This window comes from Haliaeetus leucocephalus, unplaced genomic scaffold, assembly GCF_000737465.1.
Source record: "Haliaeetus leucocephalus isolate CR32 unplaced genomic scaffold, Haliaeetus_leucocephalus-4.0 Scaffold13, whole genome shotgun sequence".
Classification (NCBI taxonomy): domain Eukaryota; kingdom Metazoa; phylum Chordata; class Aves; order Accipitriformes; family Accipitridae; genus Haliaeetus; species Haliaeetus leucocephalus.
The window spans coordinates 2418191-2428276 of NW_010972449.1; the positions used below are offsets into that span (position 1 = coordinate 2418191).

Here is a 10086-nt window from a genome sequence, read left to right on the forward strand (position 1 = left end):
ACACAGCGAGGCCCCGCGGGCAGCGCCGGCCCGGTCCCCGCACGGCACTTGTCACCCGTGGGGACCCCCCCCCCACTACCACCACCCCGTCACCCCCGCGGCGGAGCGGGCCCTGGGCCCCGGTATAGCGGCGGGATGAACCCCGCGGGCTTCGGGCTGGTTTTCCCGGCCTCGGGCTGCGGGGTTGTGTAATGCCGGAGGGGAAGTCGCTCCGCGCGGGCTGGAGTGGAATTTCGGCTGGAAAGGCGACGGGAGCGGTCAGGCTGCCAAACCGGCCGCATGCAGCCGCCTGGCTCCTTTTTTTTTTTTTTTTCCCCTCCCATTTTCCACTGAAAGACCCCAGTTTCCACAGCAAGATCTGCCAGTTTGAAGCCCAGCCTGCAGCGCTCGCAGTATAAAGCGAGAGAACGCGCGTCGCCTGCTCTGCGCAGCCGAATCGCTCGCGGTGCGGGGCGATGCCTGCTGCCAAGTAGACTGGTCCCAACGGGGAGGAGGGCAGGTTGGTCGCTGGAGCCTCAGTGCTGGGGCCGGGCAGGAGAAAGGTGCAGCTGGCTGGTCTGTTCTACTGCTCCAGTCCTGGCAGGGTGTTCAAGAGCAGGGCAGGGACAGAAGCAGAAGTAGAGGCAGATGGGATATGATCAGCTGCTCTAACTACTGAATCAGTAAAATTTCCTATCTACCAGTAAGGACAGGATGGAGAACTAATATTGCATTTGGGTTACCTTTTCCTACCCCCCCTTGAAACCGCTCCGGTTGTACGAATTTTGCATGTTTCTGGTAATTGGTGCACCAAAACTTAGTTGATTCACAAACATATTGAAAAGTTACCTGTGCTGAGCAGCTCCTGCTGTCAGTTACAGGTGAGTGGTGGAGTGCAGAGAAGATGAGCTGTTGACTTTTAAGCCTAACCTTCACTGTTTCCACGTAGGATGGTGAGGATTGTCCTGTGCTATACAGCTAGGACTGCCGTTGCTTACCATCCCAGAGAGCCGTTTGGGCACGATGGATACAGGGGAGGTCACATTTAAATACTAACACAGTTTGTGAGGAGTTTTTCACCCCTGGTGGGAGCTGGCTGCCCCAGTCACACAAGGTGCCGTGATTGCTGTAGGTCAGCTTCCCTTCACAGACCTTTCACATGTGTGACTTGAAGGAGAATGTCCTTGTGGACTTGAACAATTTATTTTTGAGTTGAGGAGAAAAAAGAGTCTTTTTCAAGCACATTGTGACATGCTCTTCCTTTGGGGAAAGCCTCTGGTGTCTCCTCTGAACAGCAGGCTGTTACAGTAATCCTGCTTCAGCCAGCGGTGCCAGGCACAGCGGAGGCTTTACCCCTTTGAGCTCTCAGCTGCTTTTCCCTCAATGGCTTTTTATTGCACCATTGTTCAGTTTACTCTGGACTCCTCTCTGTGTTGATAGGCATGTAATGGCTACAGCAGAAATAGGTGGCTGACTGGGAGGAAACGACCTAGGGATAGTGTTTCTGGGCTGTACTGCCTCTGGGCAAATTAAAACCATTTTTTTCACGCCTCAGTTCAGATGCTGTGCCCTAAAGGACAAAATGTGCTGATGGCAATTACAGAATAGCCAGGTGCCAAACATAGTTGAGTCGCAGCTTAATGGGTACTGCTCGTCTCTTGGTGAGCTACCTCTCAGCACACCAAGCACGCTGTAAAATCAAGCTCGCTTCCACAGCTATGTCAACAGACCTCTGATACACAGGTGACAGGTCTTCCTCTCCAGTTACCTTCTTGGATATTAAAGGACTTTCTTCTTATTCAGGCTTTCCTCTAACAGGAGCTGACTTCTGTGGAGTCCCTAGTTCGCTATCACTGTAATTTGTAGCTGGCCAGAAATATCAGTGTGGGAGGACAGGCTAAACTTTTTCACCCTCTGTATTTCTGGTGATTAGAGTGTTCAGCCTTTGCGCCTGGGTTCAAGTGTAAAGAGAAGTAGAAGATTGCCTGAGTAGCTCTGTGTGAAACAGGAGGCTAAGAACTGGCAGTAAGTTCCTCTTGCTCGTTTGCATTGGCTCCATCTTTGGCAACGTGCGCTAGGTTAGTAGTTCTTGCTTTGTCTTGGCCAATGCAGTGTCTGTTCCCATGGAAATGGGGGTGGAAATGGCAAGTGTCAGCAGAGAACTTTGTCTGGATCAACTTCTCCTGCCTGAAGTGCCAGTGGGCAGATGGTGTCCACAGTCTTACCTCCTGCCCCTCCTTCACCAGAGAATTATTTGATTCGGAGCCCTTGAGGCGTGCATCAGTTTGCATTCGTACAGTAACCCTGACACAATAAAATGTCAAGTTGGGTTAAGGTCTTTTGAGGGCTGCTCTAGAGGTGGTGAAATAATGAATGAGAAGAGGCAAATTTTATGATTTCTGTTATTTTCTCAGTTATTGTCCCATTTGGGAATGTTGTTTGGGCCCTTCTCAGGGGGCTGGCTGTTCAGATGCCTGCAGACAGTGCCCGTTTCAGCTGGATGGCTGTAAGAACAGCAGCTGATGGAGCTGCTGGTGCTCTTGAAACCTTTGTGTATCTTTCTTGCTTCCTTCTTCCTGTCTTCAAGCTGGCAGGTATTGCGTGGCTGTGGTGAGAAGAAAGAATTTCGTAAGATGTCTAATGCTTTTCACCCTTCTGCCGTTCCCCAGGTTTTCATTTGAGGAGGATGAGTCTCTAAACTTGATGCCATCGACCGCTGACTTCAAATCTGTTGAATGAATGAGTCAAGTCAGTCCTATGCTGACTGTTTAATTTTTGTACACAGAATTTGTAATCTGAAATTGTTGTAAAAATATTCTAGGTGTTTTTCCTCTTTGAAGCAGGAGTCAATGGCCAAGTCCTTTGGCTCTGTGCCCTGTTCGTGAAACAGACTCTTCTTTCTGAAACGGTGTGAGTGACTTTACAGCGTCTTAAACTGTAGCATGTCCAGGCCCGTTTTTCTGCAGGGCCTGGGTTCTAGGACTTTGGCTACTTCTGCTTCTGCTCCAGTAGTGCCTCCTCCTGGTCAGAGCAAGGAGGGGAGACAGGTCTGACAAGGGCATAAGTGCTATTGCCACTTAGAAAGTTAAGCACTTCAAGAGTATATGAAGTGTCTCGTCCGTGTGCCTCAGAAATTAACCCTTCCTCTCACTGTTTTGTGCGTGAAACCCAGCTTCTGACTATGGTATGAAGCTGCCAATCTTGCGGTCCAACGCAGAAGATCAGATTCTGTACCAGACTGAGCGTTACAACGAGGAAACCTTTGGCTATGAAGTTCCCATCAAAGAGGAGGGTGACTATGTGCTGGTGTTGAAGTTTGCGGAGGTCTATTTTGCACAATCTCAACAGAAGGTAAGCAACAGCTCCGTGCTTGTCTCTTTGATGCGAGTTCCTGGCTAAGACTGTGTGTGTGCAAGTTGCCTCTGCTGCTTTACGTGCTGGAGAGGGGAGAGAAGTAAGGCACTAATGGTTAACTTGGTTCCTAGAGCTGTCGTGGGCTCTGAAACTTTGAGCTCCCTTCCACACTCCAGATATACAGTTGGCTTGGAAAATCACATTACAAAATATTCAAACATGTGCAGCTAAACATAACTAGCACTAGAGTTTTATGATCTGTTTAGGCTGTGCTGGCTTTGAGAAGTGTTTTTGCCTTTTCCCTGAACACTTGTTCCTGACCTGACAGCATGCTTGTGCTGGAGAAAGAATTGCAGAGGTTGAATCAGGGAAGTGATCTGGGTTAAATAACCTACTCACAACAATTTTTAAGAATGTAGTAAGACTTGATATGGGTTCAAACTGATCCTGAAAGCAGAGAGTTAAATTCAACCCTCTTTATTGCTCTTTAGAGAAAAATAATCCTTGTCCACTTTTGAAATCCCTCATGTAAGGCATGGAAGCAGAAGCACAAAGAACTCAAAGCCCTGTGATAAACTGGGACAGAAGTGGTCTGTGGTTTAGTCTGGCTTTCCCCTGACTCTATCAGCTTCTTTAAAGCCCTGCTCTTTAAGCACTGTGCTGCCTTCCTGCCAGAGAAGTATTTCAGGGAACAGAACTGGTGGGGCTGGCTTACAGAATGGATGCAAAAAGCAGCCTCAGATTAAAGTGAAGGGCTGAGGCATCTTTGGTTCCTCTTCCTTCATGTGGTTCTGCTGGGATTCCCCAGGTGCTGAGTGAAGTTTGAGTCATTACAGCCCTGAGGAGGACTTTCACTCTGAATTCACAGATGTGGTTAGCAGTTCAACATTTTGCCTCCTTCAAACCTTGTGTCCTTCACTAGCTTGTTTCCTCTTCTCTACTCTGCTGCAGGCTGTTAGTTAGAAATGGCTTAACTCCCTAGGGTGTGGTGTGCCACAGCCACCCTGAGGTGGTAGGAGCAGGTCTTCAGCCAGTAGGTGGAAAGGAAGCTGTGAAAGAAAAGTATGAATAAACCAGAATAAAATTGTGCTCTCCTCAGTTCTGAACAGCAGACGTGGGGGTTATTTTAAAAGGAGGAGGCAGGTTTCAGGGTATTTGAAAGCAACGCTAATTCTTCAGCGTCTTCACCTGGCTGCTTTTGGGCTCTGAATCCTTCCCAAGGGATTGGAGCATGTGTGGTGGGACAGTGCATCCTGCAATGCTTTCTGGTCTTGAGTGCATAACAAGCAGAGACCTTTCCTGTTCTGTTCCCCTTTCAACCGTCACATGCCTGAATCCATTCTGACACTCTGTCATTTCTTCCAACCTGAAGGTATTTGATGTTCGCTTGAATGGCCACGTGGTGGTGAAGGACTTGGACATTTTTGACAGAGTTGGACACAGCACAGCTCACGATGAGATCATTCCCATGAGTATCAAAAAGGGGAAACTGAGTGTCCAGGGAGAGGTTTCCACGTTCACGGGGAAGCTCCACATTGAGTTTGTAAAGGTAATAAGCTTTTCTGGGCAGAGCCCTGATCTTCCTTTTCCCCTTCAGCCATGTGATACAGCTGTGTGCTGGAGGAGGAGACGTAATGGTAGGTGGGAAGAATATTTCTTGCCTTAAAGCTGCAGCACTGACTTCCTTCTTTGCTTTCTCTAGGGCTACTATGACAATCCAAAAATCTGTGCCCTATACATCCTGCAAGGAACAGTGGAAGGTAAGCACAGTTTTTGAGCCAGAAGGCTCTTCCCCCTTGGAGAGCAGCCTGTTGCTTCTCAGACCATGAGATCATAGTTCTTGCTGACCCACCTCTGCCAAAACTGTTTCTCTCTCAGCAAGTTCCCACAGAGTGCAGTTGCAGAATGAAATAGACACGTAGTGTCCCCCTGCTCCTCCAAGTACACAAAGCTGTGTCATTTTTTGAATAAGAAAAATCAACTTGGTTCAGGACTTCCTGCATATGGAGTAGAGGAGAAGGCGACACATCTGGTCAGTCTTAGCTTATAGCTACAGATAAATTCCCTCTGGCCTTGGATGTCAGCAGCAGCCCTGCAGACAAGTAATTTACAGAGATGTTTTAGCTAGTAGTTAAGTGTTTCTTACCTGGAGCTTTGTGTTACCTTCTCAGCTTGAGGACAAGGCAGTGTTTTTTCCCAGATATCAGTTCCTGTTGATAGCAGTGGGGAGTGCTAGTAAAGTCCTTGCTCTTTCGTCACCCTCTTTGTAAGTCTGTGCTGGAGTTGGAGCCCCTCCAGCTCCTGAACAGGGGAGGTTTAGGACCCCTCTCTGACCAAAGCATCAAGCTGAAGATTTGGTGTGTAACCTTGTGGCCAGGTGGTGCCTTGCTGTGTGTGGGACCTGCAATTCAGGCTCCAGGCTCAGAGGACTGGATTTGAGTGGGGTTGGGCCATGCTGCTCTGATAGGTCTGGGGTTGGGGGGTTGCAGTGATGTGAGGTAGGACCATTTGCGGAAAGAGTTGTTCCCGTTCCTGTTTGCACCTGTATCTGCTGGTCCCGCAGGCAGCAGGTGCTTGTTTTTGACTAGGTCTCACTGAGCAGCTGCAGTATCTGACTGTGTCAGCTTTAAGTGTGCTTTTGTGCTGTAACTTCTCCTGTGTGACACGTAGATGGGGTGGAGGGATGTAATTTTCTTTGCAGACTGGGTCTTTAGATGCTCTTGCATCATGGAGGAAAGAAATAGCGGTGTGAGCCTCTGTGAGGGAGGATGCTCCTATTTTCTGGGGTGCCTTGGCCGTGGTGTTGATGTGGTGTCATGTGCCCTGTCGCCCGTGTTCATGCTAGATTGGGGAGAGGGAAAGGGAGTGACTCGGGTGATTTCCCAGATTACATCCTGTCTCCTTGCAACCTTTTGTCTTGCCCAACAGATGTTCCAAAGCTGCAGCCACACCCAGGTCTGGAGAAAAAAGAGGAAGATGATGATGAAGATGAATATGATGATGGCTCCAGTGTTAAAAAACAGGCAAATAAGAACCGGGTTCAGTCAGGCCCACGCACACCAAACCCATATGCCTCGGACAACAGCAGCCTCATGTTTCCTATATTGGTGGCCTTCGGTGTCTTCATTCCTACCCTCTTCTGCCTCTGCCGATTGTGAGAGCAAGCCCCACAGAGCATCAGCCAAGGGGCTGGGAGGGAAGGAGTTGGACCAAACACAGTTGCTTTCAATTTCTCCATATTGTTCATAATTTAAGGGAAAAAAAAAAAAAAAAAAAAGATGAATCATTTGGAATGAATAGCAGGTCCAGGTAAGAAGGAGCTTACCTTCCCCCTGCCAGCAAGCAGCGAGGCCCTCGCCTTCCCCTTCGCACCATGTGCAGCCTCCGATCCTCCCTGGGGCATCCAAGAGTAAACTGAGTCCTGGCTGCCTGTGTATTGGGCTGTTGAAAGCTGATGCTACCGGTCCTGGGCTACGTCCCACATTGAGAGAAAGCCATGTGCTGCAGGATCTTTGCCTTTGCTGGGTGGAATACGGTTCCTTAAGCGGGGAAGCAGCTCTTAAAACGAGGCCTGGGTACACGTTTTGTCTGGGAGCGTGGAAGTGTTGTGGTGCTGTTGGGTGACTAACAACTATGGAGGACAGAGCCTGGCTCAGCATCTCCCTGAATGTGTGCAACACTATGTATGGTACTTGCCTGCATAAAGCTACCAAGACTCCAGCTAGCCGCTCAGCCTCTGTGGAGACCTTCTCCTCCTAGGACTGCAAGCTGCGCCAGGAGCAGAGGGATTTATCTGGCCTGATTTGCTGCACCAGTTGGGAGAGACTTTTCTAGTTTGGCAATTGTAACGTTAGATCCATTGCAGAGGGATTCTGCTGTAGCCTGCGAGAGGCTGACGTTGTTAGCGTCTGATCAGATGCACTTGTTTTCTGTATTGATTATGGCTTTTGTTTCTTTTAATATCCTTTTCTTTTCAAAGGTTTCATTTTAAGCCCAGTTCCTTGTTTTGCCCTTTCTGGCCAATGACCTCTCCTTTGGAAGAAGCGGAGAATCAGATGGCCTAGAGAGGAGGTTCTGGACTTGTTCCTTGACTTTCCTAACGGTTAGCTCCCTGCCCCGTGACTGTGAACAACCTGTGCCGTAGGACAGAGTGGAGCAACCTCGTGGATGCTCCCTGTGAGCTCTTGTTCCCTGTCATAGGGACCAGGCTTACCTGCAGTGGTGAGAAGCGCAGTGGAGTTGGTTAGTGTCTTCAGTTAGTTTGGCCTGTTGCGTATCAAGGCACTGTAGTGAAGGGGCAAATGTCCAACATTTCAGTACTGTAGAGCAAGGTGGTCTGTTGCCCTCCAGAGATATGGAAGTGAGCAGAACACTGGAGACAAGGTCACCCGCTTACCCCAGGGATATTTCTGCAAGAGGCTTCTAGACAGAGGCTGAGCAGAGCGAAAGCCCTCACTGCGCCTGCTGATCCAGAGCTGCGGGCCCCGAGGAGCTGCCTTCCCACTGTCTTGGCCTCTGACATGTTGAGCACTTCTGGCTGGCGGGAGAGAGATGTTCTGTGTGCTGGAGCAGGATCTGTCCCAGGCAGGGTTGGGTCGTTGTGGGTCAGCTTCAGTGCTGGTGAGCTCTGGGCTCGCAGAAGACTTTAATTCACGCTGTCTCTACCTGGAGCGCTGGCACTGAGCGGTGTCCTCCTTGCTGCTGCTCCTCCCTGGGCCTGAGTTTTCATAGTGGTTGGGTTTGACCCCCTGCAATGGCTCCAGCCTTTCTTTGAGCTGAGAAGGGTCAGCAGAATTCCCTCATTTCTGGAAGGGAAACTGGAGGAGTAGCCTTTCTGCTCTGCTGGGCCCAAGGAGCTGAAGCCTTGGCTTCCTTCTAACCCTCAAGCTTTGATATGAGCTGCCAGCTCAGTAGCTCCAGAACGGGAGCTGGGGGAGGTGTCAAAGCACTGCTCTCTACAGCAGTGACACTGAACCTTGCCTTTCTGATCACATACATCACTGCTATAGGCCTGACCCTGATTCTGTGTCTGTGAGCTAAAAAGCAAGCAAGGACCTTAATCACCTTCTCTCCAATTGCACAAGTGGTAACAGCCGGTTTGGGAGAAAGACGAGCGTCCCTGCCACAGTTGAAGGAGAAGATGGGCTTTACAGAGGGCAGATCTTAAGAACAAACCTTAAGATGAAAAGGTGGTAAGCCTGAAGTTGTCTACCTTGCCTTCTAGCTGCTGTTAAAATCCTAGTACTTATAAAACTCTTATAAATATGAGCTCTGTTTTGTTTGGTGGTGGTGCCTGCAGAGATTCTCTAGCGTTTTTGGGATTGCTCTCACTGGAGCACAGAGACCTTTAGATCTTTATCAGTTTTGAGAAGCATGGACTGCGCTGATTTGTTAAGCAAAGAACCTGGGCTTGAAAGCAAGCTTCTCTTTTCTCCTCCAGGCCTTTTAGGTTGCATTTTATTTGAGCATCCTTGAAGCAAGGAATCACTCAGCTTCTTGTGGCTCACCCAGTAATCTCTGCACCTTGCCTAGCATGAGAAAAGGGGTGTGCATTTAGGTGTGCAAAAGTCAGAGACAAATCTTCTAGGACAGTTTATCCCTGCCTCTCCTGGCAGCCCAGGCACCCATTTGGTGCCATCAGCCGCCCTAAGGCAAAGCTGTGCAGAGTGTGATCTGTTGTGTTCTAGTTGCTCAGTTCAAATGACTTTGTCTTATTTGAATAAGAATAGGGAGGAGGAATAGTTCATCCTTCATGGCTTCAATTTAGTTGTTTTCTGCTCTGGTTTTGTGCATCTTTGTCACTGCAAAGCTGGTGGTTGGGGAGTTCCTGACCCTGTTGTGGTGCTGTGAACAGTTTTCCTTGTTGGTCCATCCCCTCCAGACAGGTTTGCCTCGGAAGGAGCCTTCAAACAAAGCGTGTGGGAACACGGGAGGATGGTAGGGGATAACCAGTCAGCACCTCGCTGGGAATGGCATACTCAGGCTGGCTCCCCTTGCCATCTCTGTCTGGCACCTGCAAGCCAGACAGATGTGTATAATGAGGTACTCGGTCCTGACCAGGGAAAGAAAAAGTTTGGATTGGCTGTAGCTTTCCAGCACGGGTGTTTGAGAGAATATCCAAGACGTTTAACTGAGACTAGTTAGAGATAAGCCTGTTCGTGCTTCGTTGCCTCCAGCTGGCAGCAGGCAGGAGAAGTACGTGTCCTTGTGCAGCAATGTGGGGAGCTGGGTCAGAACAGACCCTGGCTTGGTTCATGCAGCAGTTGTGTAGAGAGGGGCAGATAAGGCAATTTTAATAAAGCTTCCAATTCATAAAGGGGAGGTGACACCATCAATCATGTTTTGGGCCTGAATCCAGCCTCAGGGTAGTGGTTCCAAAGCCTATTTTAATTATCCCCTCATCAGTCCCTCCTTTCATACCTTTAAGCCAGGCCATTTGCCTCTTGTGTGTTTGTGACTAAAACAACAGCTCTGCCCCTTTTGAGTATCCCATGTGGCAGTGAGCAGAAAGCCAAATGAATTACCTTCTCTTTTTGGTGCCTTTGTATCAGGCTTTGAATAAAAGTCTATTTGAAGAAGCAGCTTTTTTTTTTTTTTTTTTTTTTTAAGGAGCTTCTGAGCTGTTTTTTCTTTTTCCCCTAAGGGACAGGCATTCCCTGCCCTTGTGATCAGCTGGGGATTGTCTCAGTATCCCTGAATGCCAGCTCTGGAGGTCACAGCTGAAGCAGAGGACTGTGAGCAAGTATCTTTGGT

At 49.0% G+C, this 10086-nt stretch overlaps 1 protein-coding gene across 1 annotated transcript in view; it reads left to right on the forward strand.

Moving 5' to 3' along the window:
* Window positions 1–6627, forward strand: part of MLEC (malectin) — an 8720-nt gene extending 2093 nt beyond the window's left edge. The window contains exons 4-8 of the mRNA XM_010575719.1: window positions 2434–2573; window positions 3152–3330; window positions 4706–4882; window positions 5036–5093; window positions 6262–6627. Coding sequence (XP_010574021.1) covers window positions 2434–2573; window positions 3152–3330; window positions 4706–4882; window positions 5036–5093; window positions 6262–6491 — 784 coding nt within the window. The 3' untranslated portion in view covers window positions 6492–6627. The remainder of the gene's footprint in view (window positions 1–2433; window positions 2574–3151; window positions 3331–4705; window positions 4883–5035; window positions 5094–6261) is intronic.
* Window positions 6628–10086: the final 3459 nt, after the last annotated feature.